General features: G+C 41.3%; 1 protein-coding gene across 3 annotated transcripts in view; it reads right to left on the reverse strand.

The window, feature by feature from the left end:
• Positions 1-2,068: 2,068 nt before the first annotated feature.
• Positions 2,069-25,636, reverse strand: part of SLC46A3 (solute carrier family 46 member 3) — a 57,927-nt gene continuing 34,359 nt past the window's right edge. For all 3 annotated transcript variants that reach the window (XM_073662482.1, XM_073662479.1, XM_073662481.1), the window contains exons 3-6: positions 16,327-17,194; positions 12,450-12,533; positions 11,296-11,452; positions 2,069-7,049 (exon numbers count right to left, since the gene is read on the reverse strand). In XM_073662482.1, the coding sequence (XP_073518583.1) occupies positions 6,968-7,049; positions 11,296-11,452; positions 12,450-12,533; positions 16,327-17,194 (1,191 nt within the window). In that variant the 3' untranslated portion in view covers positions 2,069-6,967. The remainder of the gene's footprint in view (positions 7,050-11,295; positions 11,453-12,449; positions 12,534-16,326; positions 17,195-25,636) is intronic.

Raw genomic sequence — 25,636 nt, forward strand, 5'->3', positions numbered from 1 at the left:
TGACACTTAGCAGCGACCAGGCCCCTGCTGTGAGATCGCTGGTAGTGTCGGAATGGCCTGGACATTTCTTTGATCGTTGAAGACCCGCTGGGTAGCATGCATCGGTGTGTTTGACACCTTACCAACGACCTTGTTAACGACTCAGACACAGAAGCACATAGGCGTGCATCGTTATACAGATCGTTACGGGTCGCCGCATCGCTGCTGCGTCGTTGGGAAGATCTGACTGTTTGACATCTCACCAGCGACCACATAGCGACGCAGCAACAATCCCTGACAGGTCGTATTGTTGTCGGGATCGCTGTAGCATCGCTTAGTGTGACGGGGGCTTTAGTCTGCAGAGGGGAAGATACTGTTTAATGTGAGCTGTTGGCAGTGATGTCGCTGGGCTGCTTGATGTTGGTGTGAAGATAAGACAGATCGTTAGTCTTATTTGCCGACTCGTCACTCCGCTCCCATGAGACGAGGACTCTATTTACTCCTCAGCTTTCGGCTCTGGAGCTCCTGATCCTGCAGGTTTCTTTTTTTTTTTGCAAGGTCTGAATTTCAGTGCCCAAACTGCTTAGTCAGTACTGCAGAGCGCTGGCCGGAGGCTGCCCTGTATGGGAAGCAGGACCGATCTCACTGTAATTAATCAGGGAAAAGGCTAGAAGTGAATCCAACACAGTCAGCAGATTTCATTCATCTCATTGCGTTAATGTATTCTGATTGTAAGAGGCATAAAGCCATTTGCAAAGAGAAGTAGATTAGAAAAATGCCATAAACCAACACTGAAAGTATAATTGGCATAAACCAAGGCATGAGCGGGCGTCTGACATGTATGGCAGGGACGTACAGCCGTTTTTGCTCCGAGGGCCACATCCATAAGACTGAACCAATCACAATGTATCGTCTAAAACATCGGTCATAACTGTTGAAAGGTTGGAGTCCTGGAAGCTGAAATCTGCATGATCAAAAGTAAAAAGAAAAAATTACGATATGACGACTAGTGATGAGCGCTAGTGCTCGTTACTCCGGTTTGCCTAGGGTGCTTGGGTATGCACTGAGTATCACGGGTGCTCGAGTGACATGTTCGTGTCCCCACGCCTGCATGCCAGCGTATGTCAGGAAATCCCTGCATGCTTTGTGGCTTACAGCCATGAAACATGTGTGCAGGGACTTGAACATGTCACTAGAGCACCCGCAATACTCTGTGCATACCCGAGCACCCTGGGAAAACTCTAATAACGAGCACTAGTGCTCATCACTAACTACGAATACTTGCCCTCTTCATCTGCTCTGTTATCATCTAGCACTGAACACTTCAAATTGTAGTTCTAATGATGACTCATGCAGGGACCATTGATCTCCTGTTTTCACATAGAGCTTAGAGGGATTCAGCTAGTCTGTTTTTGATCATGTGATATTGTAGACATAATAGAAAAGAGAAGAATTAACTGGGTAGAAAGGCAAAATGAGCAATTGTAAGTGCACAGTGATATATAAACATGATGAATGCAATATATTAAGAGGATAAAAACGTTATGGGAGGAGGAGTGCTTCAAGTCCGGAAATGACTGAGTGTAGCCCACCATGGACCCTTAAGTTCGGCCGCTATACAGTCTTGTGAAACGAGCCTTACTACTAGGTGGAGTTTGTGTCAGACAGGAATTTGGCGAGTATTAGATCCTTCTCTCTATTTCTGGAAAAAAAAAAATACAAACAAAAACACATTTTTTTTTATTATCATTTAATGAGAATATTTTCTTTTCATATTTACATATAAATTACAACTATCGCCAGCTGGTACAATTACGCCTTCACACCATTTTGTATTGTATGACATCATTTGCAGATTTTTCTACCAGCTTTTCCTTTATTTTTAATAAATATACATTTATCCCAGATATATTAATAGCTATAATACATTTCAGTTAAAAGGAAAAATATACATCTGTATAGAAAAAGCGTCACAAATCTTTGGCAATGAGTACAATTATGGTCGTAAACCTCAGGACAGACAGGACTAGAGCAAGGAAATCAGGAATCCTATCTGGTTCTATGGAAACACAGTATTGTTACAACTGTATGTTGTTGCCTGGCCGTCTTTATGATCTCTGTATGTTGTTGCCTGGCCGTCTTTATGATCTCTGTATGTTGTTGCCTGGCCGTCTTTATGATCTCTGTATGTTGTTGCCTGGCCGTCTTTATGATCTCTGTATGTTGTTGCCTGGCCGTCTTCATGATCTCTGTATGTTGTTGCCTGGCCGTCTTTATGATCTCTGTATGTTGTTGCCTGGCCGTCTTTATGATCTCTGTATGTTGTTGCCTGGCCGTCTTTATGATCTCTGTATGTTGTTGCCTGGCCGTCTTTATGATCTCTGTATGTTGTTGCCTGGCCGTCTTTATGATCTCTGTATGTTGTTGCCTGGCCGTCTTTATGATCTCTGTATGTTGTTGCCTGGCTGTCTTTATGATCTCTGTATGTTGTTGCCTGGCCGTCTTTATGATCTCTGTATGTTGTTGCCTGGCCGTCTTTATGATCTCTGTATGTTGTTGCCTGGCCGTCTTTATGATCTCTGTATGTTGTTGCCTGGCCGTCTTTATGATCTCTGTATGTTGTTGCCTGGCCGTCTTTATGATCTCTGTATGTTGTTGCCTGGCCGTCTTTATGATCTCTGTATGTTGTTGCCTGGCCGTCTTTATGATCTCTGTATGTTGTTGCCTGGCCGTCTTTATGATCTCTGTATGTTGTTGCCTGGCCGTCTTTATGATCTCTGTATGTTAATGCCTGGCCGTCTTTATGATTGCTGTTTGCAGTCAGTGAATAGAAACCTTATCTACATGGAATAGGCTCACTAGTGATTCTTCTACATTTGTTTCCAGTCCTGATCGTTTGCTACAATGTATCAGTCTGGAGTAGAGGATTGTCAAGTCTGGGTGGTGCAAAGGTTTTATCATCTATGAAAAATATTCACATGACTTTTCAGCCTCGGGGTGTAAAAAAAAATATTAACATTCACTGACAGCAAGCTGAGATCTCAAAGGCGAGAAACAGGACATATGCTAGAAAGTTACATGTAACCACATAAATCCCTTTGAAGTTCACGTTTTACATAGAGCAATTCTACCTCTGCAAATACTCTAATTACTGCATTATAAAAAGCTGTGCAGACTTCAGAGCTGAAATCTCCCAGCATCCTTCACTGTGCATACAGCTGGATCTAGTGATTGAGCGGATGTAAAATCTCAAATATAAGAGTAGCCAACTACAACATTTTCACGCTTTTGTTGTTTCCTGAGCACTTTGACGTTTTAAACTTCCAGCGGGTATTTGTTTTTGGTTTTTGTTACTGCCGTTTTAGAGACACTTCATTGCTGAATGGAATTTTGAGAAAAAAAATCTAATGATTTTTCAAGTAAAAACGCTCAGATGTCCAGGCGTATTCGAGCCTTCCCACTGACTTCTATTATAAAATAGTGAGCGCAAAAACCGCCTGAAGAACGGTCCGCTCACTTCTTTCTTAAGACGCACAAAAGCCTGAAAATATGAATGTGAAAAAAGGTTTGTTTTTTATTTTACATAGAAATGCATTTATTCATTCTTTTGATTGTTTATGTAGAGCTTTTCCAGGTGGCTTTTTAGATCGCCTTTGCAGCTGCTTTTTGTCGTGTTTTGTGCCTTTTTTTTGCGCCCAATTCATTATCCTATTTGCTCCTTTCTTGAAGTCCATTTTATATGTGCTCGCCTGTTTTTTTTTTCGGCTTTGTGCGTGGAATCTAGCGATTCCTGATTCATCAATTGCATCTTTTTAAAACGTTGCAAAGTTTTGGACAACTCTAACTCCAACTCCAGTCCTACCCAGAGTGAATTTCTGCACTTAATTGAAAAAGTTGCATCTTTTTACCACATTTTCAAAAAGTTGTGATTTTTTTTTTTTTCTAAAAAAAGTTACAAATGTCATAAAAAAGCCCCTTTTTTCTCTAAAGTTTGCCCCAAATTTGTGAACCACGTGCGCTATTTTGATGAATGTGGCGCAATAAACAGTGAATACCACAAGAATAAAAAAATTTACTTAAAAAAGAAAAAACCTGCAAATGATAATTTGGGACCAATGTCATTTTCAGGCAGATTCTGCCTGGAACCCTGCCTGGAAAGTGCTAAAAAACCACCACCCACCCCATCCTCAAAAATTCACATTCATATCAATGTAAAAAACTACTTCTTGTTTATATATTCAGTCTTATTGATCTTCTTTTTACCACTTCAGGCTTCCAAAGCTGCAATGCCTGCATGCTACCGCCAAACTTGTGCTCATATTGGTGGAAGCGACAGCTGAAATTGGTAGCCACGCTGGAGCACCTCATTCAGACGTCCATTTTTTGAATACCAGTGCTATTCCCAGACAGCACTCATACCTATAATAGAGAATTGGGGTCATTCACATGTCCGCGATTTTTTGCGGAGTCATCTCTGATTTTGATTCGAGTGTCGGATCAAAATCGACAATGCAAGTCTACGGGTCTGTGTAAAAAAAAAAAAAAAAAAATCGACAGCACTTGGAATGACATCAGAGTGCAGTCCGATTTGCACCGACTGTCAGAAAGGAGAAGATGGGGAAACTTTCTTTTTCACGTACAAGAAAAACTGATGACACTGGGCCAAACTGATGAAAATCACTGATGAAACCTGGTTCCTTTTTCTTGTATGATGTGATGAGTCAAGTGAAAACTAATCCGTGATTTTTTTGGTGTGCAGGACCCATTTTTAGTCCATGTGTAAGTTTTTTTTTTTTTCCCCCAAAACATGTTATATCAGTTTTTCTAGTATGGAGCAAAAAAAAAAAAAAATCTTGGCTTCACCTACCCTATAAAACATTAAAATACGGACAAATGACATTATGTGCTATCCATTTTGTTTTCCTGACTTGCATTTGGCCCAAAAAGAAAAAAAAAAAATAATTCAACTCCCCCTGCTCTTTTTACGTTTGCAAGTGTGTATTTTTTTCAAGCATTCATGTAATGTTAGTTCACAAATGCGCTTCATACATTAATCCAGCTTTTTTGTTCACAATAATCCCTATTTTTTTCAGACATAACTTTTTTTTTTTTTAAAGCAATCCTTTTGTTTCTCCCCACTCCAAGCATAGTTTAACTGAATTAGTGATAAATTAGTGAAGAGTGTGCAGAGTAAACAATGCCCTACCTAAGAAACATAAAAAGCTTCTCCTAAATAATTTGATAAAATTGAACCTTTTTCGCAAACATGGTTTAAGTTTTCACGTACGTCTTGCATTGGTGGCCTCACACCTTGTATTGTTTATGCTTTTATGGTGGAAGCAAAGCTGAACTTTGGAATCCTGAAAAACGCAGAAAAAAAACACAGCAAAATGGAGCAAGAAAAGCAGCAAAAAACACCGCAAAACCTGGATGCAATTTTTTTTTTTTTTTTTTACTGCCAAGTAATCAGATTTTGGCTGCAGAAAAAGAAAAAAAAAACGCAGTGTGAACATAGGCTTAGATTATTATGCTAATAGATTTTTCAGAGTAGCAGCAGATCCACAAGTGGGTTAGAGATGGGTTTATTAGTCAAACTAAAAAGTACTCTTTTTCTATCTGTGATAACTAAAAATAGTGCCCCCTCCCCAAATCCCACAATTAATCTTTTAGTTCATTCTTCTCTTTAAACTTGATTAGTAACAAGTTCCAAGAGGAAGCACCGAATCAATGCAAGATGTTAAACGTAATACATGAGCAACAAGAAAATCTAGTTCTAGCATGTTTTAGTTCCCTTTAAAAAGCCTACTTAAAGGGAATGTGTCATCAGAAAATGCCCTGGTGCTTAAGTCTTTTTTACTTGTATCTTTAAAACGTTTGGGCAATGTTCGTTTTTTTTCCTTATGATATTAATCAATACAATAAGTAATCTTGCAGGTTTCACACTGGCCACTGTGGCTATTTTTTAATACTTCTACTTCCTGTCCTTTCAGGAACAGTTTTTAGCAGGTTCATTATCATCAGAGGCAGGATTACAGTGACAGGTAACACCCTTATAGACAGCTGATAAGTCTATGGAGCGCTGTGGAATTAATGGCGCTACATAAGTGAGTAAAATAAATCCACCAATCACAATAAGTGATTTCACACCTTATCCTGCTCCCCCCTCCCTTTCAGAATTAACATTGCTTATATACAAAGATATGGTTGGGATCCAACCATTGTGGTTATGTACATGTGTTGTTTCCTGAAACAATGGGAAGCTGAAGTCTAAAAAACCCCCACAAGCCAATATGATAATTGCAAGATTTCTTATTTTTAATACTGACCAATTATAAAAAGTTAGGTTTTTTTTTGTTTTGTTTTGTTTTTTTTTTTATGTGCCCATGAGACTGCCTAGACCAAGCCAGTAGAGCCGTGGCTAGTCCGTGCATCGCGGTCCATACATGGTCTATGAAAGAGATTAGTAAAACCGACCTGACTTAGGATTTATCTATTGAAATCATGCTCATTGTGGGTTTACGGACTGATTACAGATGGTTGGACTGACTCAATAATTGTCAGCCTTCCTTTTATGATCCATGGACCATTGTCAATCATCAAGTAGGACCGCCCACTGGACTCCTTAGCCCAGACTTTCAGGTTTTAGTGAATATTTTTCCATAAAACTATACATAAATCTCTTGATCTATAACCTGAAGCATGTGATGAGACAGTGAGTTCAATATCACAGGTTCCCCTTAAAAATAGTCAATGTGAAATAAAACCTATTTTGGGACATTCTGGTTAGTAGACACTAAACTGTATACAGGTTACAGTTACTATAGACTCTTATTCTGTGTCTGGGATGATCTGTAGATTACGCTCTGTTATGGAATCTGACGGAAAATCAAAACCAAGCTCATGTTGTGATGAGCAGGAATACAATAATTCCTAGGACGTTTCCCAGAGTGAGATAGTCACGGATTCTCCCAAAGCGTCAGACATGATGCTAGGAGTCTGCTTCAGTGCTGGATTCCTCATTAATCAGGAGAACGTGGTCCCTTTCTTGATACCCGATGCACAGCAGAAGCCTGAAATAAGAGAAATAAGAACTTGGCTGGAGACTTCGCTTACAGAGCAGACATGATAGACCATAGGAGTGATGTAGGCCCAAGTAGGAGACCACAGCTCCCGAGAGTACTTCAAGGGGTATTCCAATTTACATGCATTACAGATTGAAGCGGGTCCAACTTATGAGACCCCCACCAATTACCAGAAACTGGGAACTTCCCCCTCTGCTCTCTTGGCCACAAGACTGCAGGAAAGAGCAGATTAATGGAGCGCTGATCAAGCACGCGCCCTGCGGTTTCATTATAAGTGTATGGCATGCATGGATAGGCGCTCCATTCAACTTCTCCTGGCCGCAGTCTTTTGGCCAGGGAAAAACCGTACACCCCTTTAATAGAATACAGGCACGTATAAATACACCTGTATGTGCTGGTTTGTTTCTATGTACATGCATGAAACATATAGTAGTCTGAAATCCCTAATCCCTGATAAAAGGGCACTGCTGAGGCTGCTGGATAATCGGAATTTTAATATAAGCAGTTGTATAGAATATATATTATAGTCTTGATTCCTCCTATCAGAGTGTCTGGACACAGTGAATGACAGGTCTGCCGTCCAATCTAGGAATGGGGGGTGCTGAGCTGTCAGTATGGTGATGGGGTTTCCTGTGGCCACCACACACATTCTGTATTGACTGAAATATTTACTTACTGTCATTTACCCCCAACGTTACCTTCTAAAGATTACCCTTGTTAATATCTGCCAAGTCTAACTTTGGAATGGTTATATGATCCCTTAAGACATTTGATCTTATAACACATAACAACCATAAGTTTATAATAGTACATACTAACCCACTGCATATTAGGTATATTTATTAGTAGGCACTTCTTATCCACTGAATTGTGTAGGATGTATTTCCACTAAATACTTTATATGTAGCCTCCTTCAAGTACTTCTAGCCGGGTGTGGGTGTGGGTGTGGATATATTTATACTCTGTTGGTAATCTCTTTGGTTTTGCCTGTGTGGTAAAAGCCTTTGTGTGATATTCCCCTTTTTAATTGTATTTTACTATGTGTTTACATTTTAATTACTTGTATCAATAAAATATATATTTTAATATAACTTTGGCTATCACTCCTAGTTTCTATATAGGTTTTCAGTATGGTGATGGACAGCTAGCTCTGCCGTCCAATAGGATGCTGAGCTGTCAGTGTCAGGAGTTATAGTTTAGTCGTCCGAACAGGACCAGGGTATGGTGGGGCTTCATCCATGTGTCTCTTATCCAGAGTAATTATTCTGCCTTAGATTGCTGCCAATTGTAGCTTTGCTTATGAGGTGTGTGTTTGCTCTTCGTTTTCATCTTTGCTGCTTGATCTAGGGTTTGTCTTCACCATCCGCTTGCCTAGCCCCTTTGTCGTGATCTGCTACCTCCTTGGAATATTGACCTCTGACTCTTTCCTGACTACGCCTTTGTCTCACCCCTTTGTCTATGACATACTCTCTTGGCTTTTGACCTCCAACCTCATGGCTTATCAGGGAGTAGGGACTAGCGTCACAATTATATTACACATACACACACATTTTATATGCCGTGGGTGAACATAAGAACAAATAAGAAGCCGATGCTTGTCTGGTTTTTAAACTGGTCTCTTGCAAGATGCTAACGTAGTACAGGAAGTATATAAAGTTTTGAGACGGACACAAATTTTGGCTTTCACAGGTTTGTGGCTTCAGTTTTTATTGTGGCAATTTGTAAGAACTCTAGATTGCAATGAAGGGTGCAGTTATTTTTTTACAATTCATCTGATCAAAGTCATTCCGTATCATGAAAATTAACTTCATCACAAAACCCCATTTCCACTGAATTTCAGCCTTACCCCAAAATGACCCATTTACATCATTTCAGCGATCTTCTCGTTAGCTCAGGAGAAAGTTTTATTTTAAAGAGGTTGTCCTGCACGTGCACCGTCCACTGTGAGGATTCTCCAGTGCTGGCGACGGGAGCAGGCGGTCATGTGAGCACAAGCATGCGATTTGCATGCTTCTGGTCACATTCAGACTAGACGTCCTTGGCCTCGCTCAATTCACTTGTATTAAAGGGGTTTTCCCATGAACGAAAGTTAATTTTAATCAATAGATCTTAGAATAATAACTTCCACAATTGGATGTGTTTAAATAAAATGTTCCTGTGCTGAGATAACCTTATAAATGTTCCCCTGCTGTGTACTGTGTAATGGCTGTGTCTGACCATACAGGAACATGGTCTGATCATACCACAGCTCCTGGGCAGGGGAGGAAGCAAAAGAGTATACAGACATTACAGCATGGGATCACAGATCTAAATTACTGAAGCAGCAAACTTTTTGAAAACCAAAATTTGTGTCAATCTCAAAACTTTTGGCCACGACTGTACTTGTATGTACATGTACTTGCATGTATTTTTAGAGTTGCCATGTTGTTTTGGGAATAGTATAAAGTGCTCATGCTAATCTAGATGAACATACAGGCCTGAGAATAGCGCTGCCAAGGTTGGACACGATGACCCTGGAGGTCCCTTCCAACCCCAACATTCTAGGAAATCATAGAAGCCATGGAGAGGAGACCCCCTGAGGGGACGGGGAGGGAAACAGCAGGTTTCGCCAGAGGAACAAATAAATGGAGGTGAAGAAAACGAGGAGTCATAAGAAGAGGGTAGAAAGCGAACTGCACACCAGATCCATCTTTACACGGTGTTCCAAATTATTATGCAAATAATATTTTCTCAGACTTTCCCAAATTACCTATATGAATTGCAGTCATTGTAATTTTCCAGTCAAATAACTATTAGAGTACAATTGAAAGGTTTTTGTACAAACTGCCTATGATAACAGTATATTTTTTAAAAAATAAAAAATCAGACTGCACTCAAAATGCATGTTCCAAATTATTATGCACAGCAGAGTTTTCAGCTTTTTCATTTTAATAAAGAACAAAAAAATGGTAATTTTTGAAATTATAAGCATTAGCAGGTTATTACAAACTGAAATCAAACAGTTTTCAACTCAAAACTTTATTCTAGGTGCTTCTGAACTCTCTCGTCCATTGTTATGTGCAGCATGAGACGGGGCATTATCATGCATGAAAATGATCTTGCTGCGGAATGCACGGGTCTTCTTCTTGAACCATGGAAGGAAGTGCTGTTTGAGAAAATCCACATACATTATGGAGTTCATCTTTACCCCTTCAGGGATCCTAAAAGGGCCGACAATCTCTCTCCCCATGATTCCAGCCCAAAACATTACTCCACCTCCTCCTTGTTGGCGCCGTAGCCGTGTTTGCATGGGGTGTCCATCAACCAGCCATCCTCCACTCCATCCATCTGGACCATCGAGATCATTTCATGCATGATAATGCCCCGTCTCATGCTGCACATAACACATCTGCATCTCTGGCTGATATGGGCATAAAAGGGGACAAACTTATGGTGTGGCCCCCATGCTCCCCTGACCTCAACCCCATTGAGAACCTCTGGAGCATCATCAAAAGGAGTGTCTATGATGGCGGGAGGCAGTTCACATCTAAGCAACAGCTCTGGGAGGGTATTCTGTCCTCATGCAAAACAATTAAAGCAGAAACCATCCAAAACCTGACAAATTCAATGGACGAGAGAGTTCAGAAGCTCCTTTCGAACAAGGGGTCCTATGTGCAAATGTAACATCACCTAGAATAAAGTTTTGAGTTGAAAACTGTTTGATTTCAGTTTGTAATAACCTGCTAATGCTTATAATTTCAAAAATGACCATTTTTTTGTTCTTTATTAAAATGAAAAGGTTGAAAACTCTGCTGTGCATAATAATTTGGAACATGCATTTTGAGTGCAGTTTGAGTTTATTTTTTTAAAAATATACTGTTATCATAGGCAGTTTGTACAAAAACCTTTCAATTGTACTCTAATAGTTATTTGACTGGAAAATTACAATGACTGCAATTCATATAGGTAGTTTGGGAAAGTCTGAGAAAATATTATTTGCATAATAATTTGGAACACCGTGTACTTATCATGAATCTTTACATATTCATGTTTCCCTTGGCTAATGTAATAAGCTTAATGTGCGGCTCGTGCTCACTGCCCATCACAAGCCAGTTCTGCCATCCACAGATCATTACATTACAGGAACTCAATTATGGAAGATTAGATTTGGATTTAATTACTGGGGAGAAATTCATTTTACATAAGTGAAATACCAGAAGGTCACTATATATTCTGTACAAAAGGTCGCTCTTACCAGACCAGGCCAAACGGGACCAAGCTGAGGACGGCAGATAACAGGAAGGAAAACCCAGGAAACCACAGCACCGTGGCCCCGTAGATGGTGTTAAACATGGCAACGGTCAGGTTTCCTGTCAGACTCTCCAGACAGGCGATGCAAGCAAACAATGCTCCTGCAACACAGGAATGAGCTTATTAGGGAGGAAGTTCAGAGGGTCACAACCGACATAGTCTGGCGAAGAGTCCTGCACAGGCCACCATTAATCTACGGGGGTCCTGCACAGGCCACCATTAATCTACGGGGGTCCTGCACAGGCCACCATTAATCTACGGGGGTCCTGCACAGGCCACCATTAATCTACGGGGGTCCTGCACAGGCCACCATTAATCTACGGGGGTCCTGCACAGGCCACCATTATTCTACGGGGGTCCTGCACAGGCCACCATTATTCTACGGGGGTGCAATGGATAGTACAGGGTATGAGAGTTTGATCGCAGGGTCTGACCCCAGGAGCTCCCTTACATCACATATTGTTTTATCAGGCACTGTGCACACGCAGGATATATGCAGCCTATATTTCGGAGGGTAAATTGATGCATATTACAGTAGTAGCATTGTGAACTAGACTTAACAAAATCCGCAGCAACCCCTCCCCCCAGGTAACGCCTTAATTTCTGTGCTTTTTTTTTTTCCCTTATGGCAAATAATTTAAGTTAATTTAACTAAAGCCAAGTCCTCCCTGTGCCACCTTAAGGCACTTTAATATGGCAGCGTGTTCTTTCGTGGAAGCAAAGTAAGGAGTAATTCAGTAGAAGGGCCTTCAATGGAACATGGCTCAGCTTTTTTCTTATGGTATGGTCTCTTACATTTTAATATGTGTGTAATTACAGACCCATACAACACAGGTACAGTCATATATTCACTGCCCTTTTTCCATTCTATCCTATGGAAAAGGTGAAAACCTATTTATCAAGAAAAAAGGAAATCTTACAGGCCTATGACAAGTCACTGGGATCCATTAGGATCCCTTATATCAGTACAGAAGCCTTGACGCTAGTGTGATCAGGGCCTTTGACATCTTTACGCTAGAGTCATGTGAAGGGATGTGGGAGACCATGTAAACTCGCTGGCGTGGATCTGCGGTCATTTTATGGAACTCCTCTTTTTACCTTGCTCATTTTCCAAAATCACTTTGGACATCATTGACCTCAGGACAGGAAGGGGCATTGCAGAAAACACCAGAGGAAGTCTCACTGCGAAACATAAAATAAAACTCTAAGCACAGAAAATGTACAAAAGATAAGACAAGACAATATCCCTGCATCATTTTCTTCAAAGGGCTTGTCTGAAGCTTTTACACATCTGAACGGTGGGGATCTGACACCCGGCTCCCCCTCCATTAAGGTTTTCCCGATGCTGGCTAGAAGAGCATAGCACAGCTCAGTCAGCTGTATAGTGGCAGTGCCTGGGTACTGCACATCTGCCCAATATTAAAAACAATAGGGGTGGATGCACAGTACGCGGCTGTGGCCACTATACAGATGACGGAGCTCCGCTACTAAGCAGTTTCGATCACTACGTGGCATCAGGAACAGCTGATCAACCAGTACCACCCTCAATCAGATATTGAAGGCCTATCCTAAAGGATACGCCAGAGTAAAAGTCCCAGACAAACCTGTAATTTTATTTCTCATATTAATAATGAACTGAGATATGAAGTATATAAAATCAGTCATCTCTAACTCAGGACGTACTCCTCCTCACTGTCCTGTATGTGGCGACAAAAGCCCCCACATAAGACTAAACTTCACCGAACCCACCAAAATTGAAGGTAGCTGATGGTCCAATGTCTATGGTTGCCTCCCGACTTTCCCTCAATAAATGATGTTGAGGGAGAGAAGGATCCGGCCTGCTGAACTTCAGGATCCGATTCTTTTGTTGTCTGGCATTGGCTTATCTACACAAAGGACTCTGACAGTGGCGCTCAAAAAATACAAGGGTCTTTGGCCAAAGTGAGTATTCCTGTTATGGTGGAGTCAAGAATGGTGGCTGACTGCCGAATGATCATTCAGCAGACAGCTATCTAATGTATATGGAGGGCTTTAAGACTGACCCCTTCACGACCATGACCATGTGTGTGTATGTGTGTATGTGTGTGTATATATATATATGTGTGTATGTGTGTATGTGTGTGTATACATATATATGTGTGTATGTGTGTATGTGTGTGTATATATATATGTGTGTATGTGTGTGTGTGTGTATATATATATATATATATATATATATATATATATATATATATAGGTGTGTATGTGTGTGTGTGTGTGTGTGTGTGTGTGTGTGTGTGTGTGTGTGTGTGTGTGTGTGTGTGTGTGTGTGTGTGTGTGTGTGTGTGTGTGTGTGTGTGTGTATACACACATCCATTAATTCCACAGCGCTTTACAGACATAGTCATCACTGTCCCCATAGGGGCTCACAATCTACATTCCCTATCAGTATGTATGTCTCTAGAGTGTGGGAGGAAACCGGAGAACCCGGAGTAAACCCACGCAAACACGGGGAGAACATACAAACTCCTTGCAGATTTTGGTCTTTGTGGGATCTGAACCCAGGAGCCCAGCACTGCAAAGCAACAGGACTAACCAGTGGGCCACCGTGCTGCAAGATGCGCTAAGAATTAGGCTGCACTTATACGTCGGTGCACAGACTGCGGTGCACAGACTGCGGTGCACAGACTGCGGTGCACAGACTGCCTGTGGATCTCCCGACCAGAAATAAACAACTTTATATTTGCCCTTGAGGCTGCCAAGTTCAGATCAGGAAACCTGTGGCCAATCCGTGCATCTTGATCTGTACTTGGACGTCAAAATTCTCCTTTAGATAGGACTGACAAACATGCTTCAGTGGCTTTAAATCTAAAAAAAAAAAAAGAAAATCTCACATCTCACAAACATTGAATAAATCAATAGATAATTAGATATTTGCAGTGTGCCTACAAGTCACAAGATGCTGAAAGCCAGTCAGATAAATGTCAACTCATAGTATAATAATGGTATAAAATAATAGTACTAATATCACTCTTTGAAGTGTGGTAGGAAACCGGAGCACTGTGCATTTTATACAAAGACATACTGATAGGGAATTTATACTGTGAGCCCCATTGGGGACAGTGATGATAATGTGAAGCACTGAGGAATATGATGGTGCTATATAAGCAATGCATAATAAATACTCCCATGGTTATGGTAGCCGGACCCCTCTAGTGTTCATTCCAGGTACACTAATGACTCGGCATTACATGGATTTGGTTGTAGAACCAGTGGTACGGCCATGGTCCCAGGAGCAGTTTTTAAAACACAACATCACCAGGCCGCATGTTGCTGGAGCTACTTGGGCAAATCCTCAAGATCTGCCCAAGTACATTTAAGGCGGCAGAACATTCCTAAGACAATAATTAAATAACCTCACTGATAATCAGCCATGGCTATAAGTGGCGGGATTTCTACATGTGGCGTTTATTTTCCATTTAAAAAAAAATATATATTGAAAAATTCCTGCTTCCATTATTTGCATATCAGTAACAAATCTATCGATTCTATACTCTGACTTGTCACTATTATCATAAAGAGCCATGGCTGCAAAAGCATAAGTAGTCTTGTGGTGATAGGTGACTTATTTGTACTTAGCTTTGTCTTTTTTAACCTATAATGTTTAACTTGACAATCAGCTGAAAAACAGTCTTTGATCAGGAAAACAGGAAGATCCTGTAATCTACAGGGTGGGCCATTTATATGGATACACCTAAACTAAATGGGAATGGTTGGTGATATCAACTTCCTGTTTGTGACACATTAGTATATGGAAGGGGGAAAACTTTTCCAGATGGGTGGTGACCATGGCGGCCATTTTGAAGTTGGCCATTTTGGATGCCGTCTTGGGTGACCCAAATAGGTTGAAATATGCTTTTAAAATAAAATTTCTAGTTCAATACAGGAGAATGATCAGAGCACACGCTCAGGGCACACGGTCATAAAGTACGTGTCACAAGGTAATGCAATCTCTGATCTCTAGATAAGTAAAGGCAGTCTCATTGATATGTTGCAATTGCATTTCTAGGCAACTGAAACTATTTGTGAGCCCAGTCAACCCTTTAAACAAAAGTTCTCATCGGGAAAATTACCCATTGTTCAAATCAGGCATTTGTGTTTCAGGAGTTTTTTTTTTTTTTGGGCAATATTTTTTTCAATTTTATAAATATCCTGACATGAAAAAAAAAGTAACAAAAACAAACAAACACTCATTTTTTTCATCTTGCAGTTCTCACATAGGCCACTGGGGCTATTTTTATACTCATACTTCCTGTTCTTTTTAGAAGAGTTTTCAGTAAGCTCCTTATCAACAGAGACAGGATTACAATGACAGGTAACTCTTCTATACACAACGGATAACACAGGATCCACTAATCTCAATGTGCGACGTCACAGCTGACCCTGCTCCCCTTCCTCCCTTCTAAGGCACCTTTGCACACGCTCATTGGGCACTTCAATAAAAAAAAAGTCAGGGTCAGGTCTCCCACATTGCTGCTAATGTACACGTCCCGTTTCCTGAAACAGCAAGTTAAAATGCAAAAAAGGTCCCAGTGGCCGGTATGAAAATTGCAAGATTTCTATTTTATTTTTATTTTTTTTCAATACAAACTATAATATGTAAAAAAAAGCCAACTCTAAAAAAAAAAAAAAAACAAATATACACACACACACATACACACACACACACACACGATTTAAATAGGTAATTTTCTCCAGACAATTTAGACCTTTCGTTAAAAAAAAAAAGAACTGCTTTTTTTGTTTTTTTTCAGCAAGACCTTCTCATTTTCCGTTGAAAAAGCAAAGGGGTTAAGAAGAAACTCCTTTGTTCTCATGGTTCGTGGGTTTCACAGTGGTCAGACAAACGTCAACCCACTACTGATGGCACATTCATTGCAAGTAATCACGGGATGCATAATATCATGTGGGATGTAATATTTTAGAAAAATCTTACCCAACATCATGGTGACTGTTGTGGTAGCAAAGGCTGCCATAGTCATGCCTCCGATGCAGGACGCTATTCCGATCAGGACGATGTAGGCATCTTTCAGACAACGGGTAAAGAGGACAACACCAAGAAAACTTATAATAAAGCAGAACATGGACAAGGCAGACCCCCATCCAACTCGTATAGGATCCCAACAGAGCGGAGCGTCCAACTCATAAAGGGTGAAGAGACTCAAGGCTCCAAAATTAGAAAAGAGATAGGCCATGAAGGCAAACAGGAGCATGCTAATGGCCACCCGCTTCTTGCATGACGCATGCTTAAAGAGCAGAAAAACTCCAGAGAAAAGCTCCTTGAAGCCTTCTTTACTCATCACATTCTGCTGAAATTCGGATCTTTTCACAGTCTCCTCTAATATAAAAAGGATATACAAAATATTCAGGATGTGCAGAATAGCTGGAAGCAGAAAGGACCACTTAAACCCTAATGCTTGGAGTATATACCCAGATGTGATCCCCCCCACGCCGCTCGACACCCCAAGGATCATGTCAATAAATGCAATGCGTACGTTCTTGGTCTGCATGTCTTTAGCTATGTCCGCTACATAAGAGAAGCAGCCACCAATAAATGTAGCAAATCCACCCAGGAATCCACTGAAGACAGCGGATACGTATAAGATTTCAAGGGGCAGGTCAAAGAAAGAGGCAGAGCAGAATGCACTGATGGTCAATAAGGCGCCTATAGAGGGCAGCAGCAGCGATGCTTTGCGCCCATGTTGATCGCCGTAAGACACCAGGATTAACGCCATTAACAGACTTGGGATAAGTGAACTTAAATCCAGAGTTGTATAGAACGTGGACGCTCGCTTCTGGACCTCCTGAAAGAAAAAGAAATGTAAGGATTCTTAGTGTTAAGACTTTCCAAAACATTCACAAAAACCGGAACTCGGGACTACAACTCTGCTTGTATAGGAGAGATCATCGGGTAGAGTTGTTAACACGTGTACATCTGGTCATGTATACAGGACCTTCACTTAGCGGTCACAACAATCATGCTTTGGCCTCATTCACACCTTGTCTATTTTGCAATCTGATGAAAAAAAATATAACCACAGACAGCACACATTTGCCAGCGGAGTTAGCTCCTGATGATTGAGAGTTCGGGCCAGTGGCATGATTGATCATTCTCCAATGCTCTTTGCTTCTTCAGCATCAGAGGAGCTCAGGGGCACCGAAACTGTCCGAATCCAGCCATATGGCCAGCTTTAGAGCAGCATTCATGTGTTTTCTACTAGGAGAATAGAGAAGCCATTGCCCGAATTCTAGAGGCGGCTCAACTCTCCTGAAAACAAAAGAATCTGAGGTTTAACTATAAACCTTCCAGTCATCATCTAGAGTTGAGAGATCCCCATCCAGTCCCACTGCCCAATATTATTTCTGAATACGATGTAAGCAAACAGAAAGACAGCCAGAAAGTTATCAGCGATGATGGTAATCTCCCAAATAAATTCTGAAAGAGCGGGATCCTTTAAGAGGTTTTCCTCTACTTTACCATCGATGGTCCATCCTTAGGATAGGTCATCAACGCCTGATAGGTGGGGGTGCAACACCCGGCACCTCCGCGGATCAGCTGTTCTCGTTGTCAGCGGCCAGAACTTCTGTTATGGAAGCTGCACAACAGTGCTCCGCCAACGGAATAGTGGCCACGCCTGGTTATTGGACATCTGCCCCCTATTGATTTAAATAGGGGGCGGAGGTGCAGTACTTGGCCACAGCCAGTATACAGTTGACAAAGCTGCACATCTCCGTAACAGAGCAGTTCCGGCCGCCACCGACACTGGAAACAGCTGATCGGTGGGGTGCAGGTGTCATACCTCCACAGATCAGGCACCGATGCCCTATCCTAAGGATGGACCATCAATGGTAATGTACTGGACAACCTCTTTAAGGCTACATTCCCACGATGAGTATTTGGTGAGACTCTGATGTTTCAGATTTTCTGCACCCTTAGGTAAATTAGATTGCTTGTGTTTTTTTTTTTACAGAGGATTTTGTCTCTTTTTGTTTCGTCATATTTAAAAATAAAGCAGTTTCTGGTATTTGGCTTTTACAAAACGTTATTGATACAGTCATGTACAGATTACAGCAGAAACGCACTAAAAGACACATATGCACTCTTGCAGATTTTCCCCATCTAATGCAACTTTAGGTGGAAAATCTGCTCATAAAAACTCAGCGGAATCACAAGAGAAACTGATTTAAGGCATGCACAGCAGGTCAATTTACGCTGCATAAAAAAAACAAACAAAAAAAAAAGCATAGTGGGCATGGAGAGCTCTTTAAATCCCATCTACTTTGCTGTGCAAAAAAATGCAGTGTTTTACAGTTCCATCAAAGATACGTAGCATCAAAAACTCAATATGGGAGCTTAACCCAAAAAATGAATGAAAGTTAAAAGGGGTTGTCTACTACCAGGACAACCCCTTCTTAAACTAAATGTTCAGCCCCGATAAAATAATAAAGACTATACTCCCCTCCCGTGCCAGAGCCGTTCCATCGGTATCAGCACTCGCGGTCCCGGGGCTGTGATGCGGTGGAATAACACGTGATGCCTGGCGACCAATCAGCACTGGAGTCACTGTCTCCGCCTTCGGACAAACTGAACATAAAGAGGAAGTCCAGGATCAGCTGCAGCCCAGACTTCATCTTCACTTCGTACGAAGGTGGAGACAGTGATGCCAGCGCTGATAGGGCGCTGGGCATCACATGTCATTCCACCACATCACAGCCCCGGGACCGCGAGTGCCGACACCGCTGGAACAGAGCCGGCATGGAAGGGGAGTATAGGCTTTTTTATTTTATCGGGACCGAACATTTAGTTTAAGAAGGGGCTGTCCTAGTAGTGGACAACCTCTTTATGCATAGCTTAAAGAGGTCCGCCACTACTTGTGGGATGTTGGTGGAAGGAGACCAATGGGGAACACAGAAGACCAGCACAGGTCCTGTGCATTTAGTTTTAAGTGATTACAGTTTTTTTGTTGTTGTTGTTTCTTATACCACACTGGGCTTATTAAGAATAACTTTTAAAGTAGTGGACAAGCCCTTTAATAAGAATTTTAATAATGTTTTTTTCCTTTCCTTCCAAAAGCCAAGGAAGGCATGGGTGAGAAACTGCTAAATTATAAATCAGTTTGTCTTTGTGTGATTTGTAAAAAATTTTGCAATATAAAATAAAGTAAAAAAAAAAAAAAAAAAAGAAGTGTAACTTCATGGTCACTTTTGGTGCTGGGTTATGGTTTCTATGATAGTCCAGAGCTGCGTTTACAATTCTGCATACTTCAGAGCGGAGCTCTCCCAATATTCATTGCTTGATCCATATTAGTAGAAAATATGTATTGCAATGCATTTAGAAAGTCACAAGGGTAAAAGTTGGATTCAGCAGCACTGGACCCTGGCGATCGTTCATTTATCTCCTCCCTGGGTTCAGTCCTTTTAGAACGAGGTAGTTGTGGTTGTTGCGGTGTCCTCTGCGGGTTTACTACAGACCTTCTAACACGAGATCGGCCCATGGGAACTCGCTGGTCTTTATGTTTAGAGGAGCCAGATGCTTCGTATGAAACAGAATGTTATAGAGTCGTTTGCTATCAGATTTCAAGCATTGATATGAAGCTGATAAGGTAACCATACATGAAGGAATCAGAAGGGTCCAGAGCAAAAACACCAAAAAAGGGAAACTCCGGTAACAGATACAAAGTCTTATTAAAATCATTTGAGAAGAAGACTAACATCTTAAAGGGAATCTGGTAGCAGGTTTTCACTATGTAATCTGAAGACCGCATGCTGTAGGGGTTAAAACACAGATTTCAGTGATGTCTCTCTTATGAAGCTCTGTGGTTTTGTTTGCTTGCAATGATTGTTTTGAGCTAATCATTGCTGGACACAGCAGCTCGTGCATGCTAGCCCAACACTCAATATGCCTGATCTTCATCTCCTCGGACATCAGTCAGACAGGTAAACAATATTTTATCTCTTCAGATTTTTGGGGCCAGTTTCATAATTAGCATTTTAAAAAAAAATAATAATCCCATTTCTTTCTTATCTTGTAGTTTTCTATGACTTTTTTTTGTGCCGAATGCATTAAAATGAAGCAAGAGTTTTGCGCAAGCCCCCAAATTGTCTTTTTTTCATTCTTGAACTGGCTTTTTAGCTGGAAACGTTGCCCGTTTTGTTTCGCGATATGTCACAAAATAACTTATACCCCCTGAGAAAGCCATACCTATGTGGCGTAACGCGTAGGGTTTTAGTGGTCTATTGTTCTTCCCCCTAGGACAGTTTGGTGGTACGCATTGCAAACCAACCTCATTGTTGATACCCCCTTGTACTGTTTTTTTTCTAAAGGAGACCTCACCTTTAAAAAGGTGTATCAGTCATCACAAATATATGTTGGTGGAATGGGGGGCACATACCCTTACAAGGGCTTGTGCGTGTTTTCTACATGTATAGCTATATTTATGGTATAACATGGTTTGTATAATTGAGTGTACCCATCATAGTCCTATATATTTATGGGTGGAATTATTCAATATATTTTTCTGCATTATACATTAACTATCCTGTATAAATATAATTGATTAGGGGATTTCTTTTTCTAATACTTACATGTGTGAAGTTTTTTTAAATGCTTTTAATGTGTTGTGTTGTGGATAGAATTAATAGTAATAAGTTTGTCTATATTGTTGTCCTCTGATATTTATCGAATTATTTAGACTGTCTGGTGCCCGACTCTACACCCCCTCTTTTCCATATACTTTTTTAGGTGTTGAGCATTCTTATACAGTTGTGTGGTACCAGGTCATTCAGTTTTGCCACAAAATAACGTTCGTTCATAAAAGCACTCCAAAAAGGAGGACTGGAGTAGAGTGGCGACAAATTTTGTGACTTTTTTTTTTTTTTTTTCTTTTAAAAAGTCTAATTTCGTGAATCGGTCTAAAACATCTGGGAAAGCCACATGGTCGTAAAGTTCAGAAAACGAAAAAAAAAAAAAAAAAAAAAGAGAGTTTGAAAAAAGGCGCGAGTCAGTTGAATTTATGTAAAAATTAAAAAAAAAAAAAAAAAATCACTAATAGAGCGTTATTCATGCCCCCCCACCGTGGAATAAAAATAGTTGGAAATGCAATAATGCATGAAATGTGTTCAGTATATTGCCATTCAGACAGTGTGTGAATACTAACATAGCAGAAAGTCCTGTTATCAGCCATCAACAGCCTCTCCTCCGAGATGACCTACAGTAACCCTTAGCGCTACCTTTAGAAGGTCCTAGTTATATATACAAAGGGTCTGACGCTGTGTGCGATCATTACACACCGACAGTAAATCAATCACATGTTTTCCTCCTCCACATAATCCTAGGACTGTAAAGATGCAGAAAATATAGCAATTACAGGAACTACACTTATTCCAAAGCTGGTGGCTTTACATGGACTGGCTGATATATGTAGGAGCTATGGCCGCCCTGTACATTGCACACACTATGTGTATGGACTCAGCACAGACAGCACTGGAGGGAGGGGGTTAAATTGTATTATGTGGCAAAACATCTTATTCTTAAAGATTAAAAGAGCAAAAATTCCAGAAACCCCTGTAATGAAGCCATATCTAGGGGTACATCCGTATTATTCTCCTACAGAATGTAAAAGGAAATAACTTTGCAACTTTCTACATACTAAATTAGTGTAATAGTCATAAACCTCCTGACTGACTCAAACTCAGTCACCCGGTGATTCAATTACACTTATGAAATATCCAACAGATTCGCATTAAGCTTGAGAAAGGCGCTCCATCTCGCGGCTGCTGGGGAAGGCGATATGGCCACACGTGTTAGTCTCGGCATCCACTATGGGAGTCCCAAAAATAGATGAACAAGCATTGTGTGCTTGGCCAATTTCAGTGCTCTCATAGAAGTAAATGCATAAAGCCATGCACCTCGATCCAGCGGAGAGATGGGGCAGTTCTTAAGGCCCTCGTCACATGTCCCAATTTACCGGTACTGGAAAAAACAGTACTATTGTTATCAGTGTCCGTGTGTGCCGAGCGAGGAGATATATAGTGCTGGCCAAAAGTATTGGCACCCCTGCAATTCTGTCAGATAATACTCAGTTTCTTCCTGAAAATGATTGCAATCACAAATTCTTTGGTATTATTATTTCCATTTAATTGGCTTGCAAGGAAAAAACACGAGAGAATGAAGCAAAAATCAAATCATTGATCATTTCACACAAAACTCAAAAAAAGGGCCAGACAAAAGTATTGGCACCCTCAGCCTAATACTTGGTTGCACAACCTTTAGCCAAAATAACTGCGAACAACCGCTTCCGGTAACCATCAATGAGTTTCTTACAATGCTCTGCTGGAATTGTAGACCATTCTTCTTTGGCAAACTGCTCCAGGTCCCTGATATTTGAAGGGTGCCTTCTCCAAACATTTTGAGATCTCTCCACAGGTGTTCTATGGGATTCAGGTCTGGACTCATTGCTGGCCACCTTAGAAGTCTCCAGTGCTTTCTCTCAAACCATTTTATAGTGCTTTTGGAAGTGTGTTTGGGGTCATTGTCCTGCTAGAAGACCCATGACCTCTGAGGGAGACCCAGCTTTCTCACACTGGGCCCTACATTACGCTGCAAAATTTGTTGGTAGTCTTCAGACTTCATAATGCCATACACACGGTCAAGCAGTCCAGTGCCAGAGGCAGCAAAGCAACCCCAAAACATCAGGGAACGTCCGCCATGTTTGACTGTAGGGACAGTGTTCTTTTCTTTGAATGCCTCTTTTTTTTTCCTGTACACTCTATGTTGATGCTTTTTACCAAAAAGCTCTACTTTTGTCTCATCTGACCAGAGAACATTCTTCCAAAACGTTTTAGGCTTTCTCAGGTAAGTTTTGGCAAACTCCAGCCTGGCTTTTTTATGTCTCGGGGTAAGAAGTGGGGTCTTCCTGGGTATCCTACCAGACAGTCCCTTTTCATTCAGACGTCAACGGATAGTACGGGTTGACACTGGTGTACCCTCGGACTGCAGGGCAGCTTGAACTTGTTTGGATGTTAGTCGAGGTTCTTTATCCACCAGCCGCACAATCTTGCGTTGAAATCTCTGGTCAATTTTTCTTTTCCGTCCACATCTAGGGAGGTTAGCCACAGTGCCATGGGATTTAAACTTCTTGATGACACTGCACACGGAAGACACAGGAACATTCAGGTCTTTGGAGATGGACTTGTAGCCTTGAGATTGCTCATGCTTCCTCACAATTTGGTTTCTCAAGTCCTCAGACCGTTCTTTGGTCTTTCTTTTCTCCATGCTCAATGTGGTACACACAAGGACACAGGACAGAGGTTGAGTCAACTTTAATCCATGTTAACTGGCTGCAAGTGTGATTTAGTTATTGCCAACACCTGTTAGGTGCCACAGGTAAGTTAAAGGTGCTGTTAATTACAAGAATTAGAGAAGCATCACATGATTTTTCAAAGGGTGCCATTACTTTTGTCCACCCCCTTTTTTAGGTTTGGTGTGGAATTATATCCAATTTGGCTTTAGGACAATTCTTTTTGTGTTTTTTTCATTGATGACAAAATTAAATGAAGAGAATAATACCAAAGAATTTGTGATTGCAATCATTTTCAGGAAGAAACTGAGTATTATCTGACAGAATTGCAGGGATGCAAATACTTTTGGCCAGCACTGTAATTAGTGTTTTGTGTGTGTAGTTTACTATCTTTTTATTAAGCGAATAAATTGAAAAATAAAGACGTGGGGTCCCTGCTATTTTTGGTAACCAGCAAAGGTAAAGCAAACCGCTGCGCTCAGAGAGACTCAGTGATGAGAGTTGTCGTCAGTACCCGACGTCTGTGAATAGCAGTTTACTGCTATTCACAGAAGCCGGAGCTGGATTCTCGGAAAGTTGAACTACGGCGGACCTACGTGCGAACATTTGTTTTTTTACAAATAAATTGGTGAACGAATGAGGGACAGTCTTGTTTTTATTTCTGTCTTCATGCTTTTTAGGTATCCATTTCTGGACTACGGCGATTTTTTTTTCTTTTTTCAGTAAAATTGGGATAGTGTGGGGGAGTCTTTATTCAAATAAAGCATTCGTGTGAGTTTTTTTTTTTTTTTTTTAATTTCATTTTTTTGTATTACTGGGTTGGTAACCCGTTGACTTGATGCCAGCTGACATCAACGCCAAAAATTATCACCGACTGCCACCGCATCAGTGCAATCGGGAACATGGGCGTACCCAGGATCAAAACTAGGGGGGGGCAAGCCATGGTCACAGATACTGAAGAGAAATTATAATATATATTTACAATGCAAAGATTTCACTTCTTACATTACATGAGTGATATCTATTGTAAATTCCACAATAGCTCAGAAACCGGTGAATCGTTCCACACAGTATACTGGCCGCCATAAAATGCCCCATACAGGATACTGGCCCCCATATAACGCTCCACACAGTATACTGGCCGCCATAAAATGCCCCATACAGGATACTGGCCCCCATATAACGCTCCACACAGTATACTGGCCGCCATAAAATGCCCCATACAGGATACTGGCCCCCATATAACGCTCCACACAGTATACTGGCCGCCATAAAATGCCCCATACAGGATACTGGCCCCCATATAACGCTCCACACAGTATACTGGCCGCCATAAAATGCCCCATACAGGATACTGGCCCCCATATAACGCTCCACACAGTATACTGGCCGCCATAAAATGCCCCATACAGGATACTGGCCCCCATATAACGCTCCACACAGTATACTGGCCGCCATAAAATGCCCCATACAGGATACTGGCCCCCATATAACGCTCCAGGCAGGATACTGGCCCCCATATAACGCTCCATACGGAATACTGGCCCCCATATAATGCTCTATACCGAATAATGGCCCCCATATAATGCTCCATGCAGGCTGTTCCCCACACAATGCCTCATGCAGGCTGTTCCCCACACAATGCCTCATGCAGGCTGTCCCCCCCCCACATAATGCCCCACACAGGCTGTCCCCCCCCCACATAATGCCCCACGCAGGCTGTTCCCCCCCCCCCCACATAATGCCCCATGTAGGATGTCACCCCACCTTATATTGCCCCATGCAGGATGTCACACACACCCACCTCACCCCCCTCCCTTATATTGCCACAGGGCTCCATATAATAAAAAAAATAAATAAATAATAAAAAAAAATCAAATACTCACCTGCTGCCGCTGCTCCGGACTCCTCAGCGTCGCCGGCCTCATCCTGCTCTGCGCTGTGACT

The sequence above is a fragment of the Phyllobates terribilis genome, unplaced genomic scaffold (assembly GCF_046119375.1).
Source record: "Phyllobates terribilis strain yellow unplaced genomic scaffold, ASM4611937v1 Scaffold_2__4_contigs__length_985480577, whole genome shotgun sequence".
NCBI lineage: Eukaryota > Metazoa > Chordata > Amphibia > Anura > Dendrobatidae > Phyllobates > Phyllobates terribilis.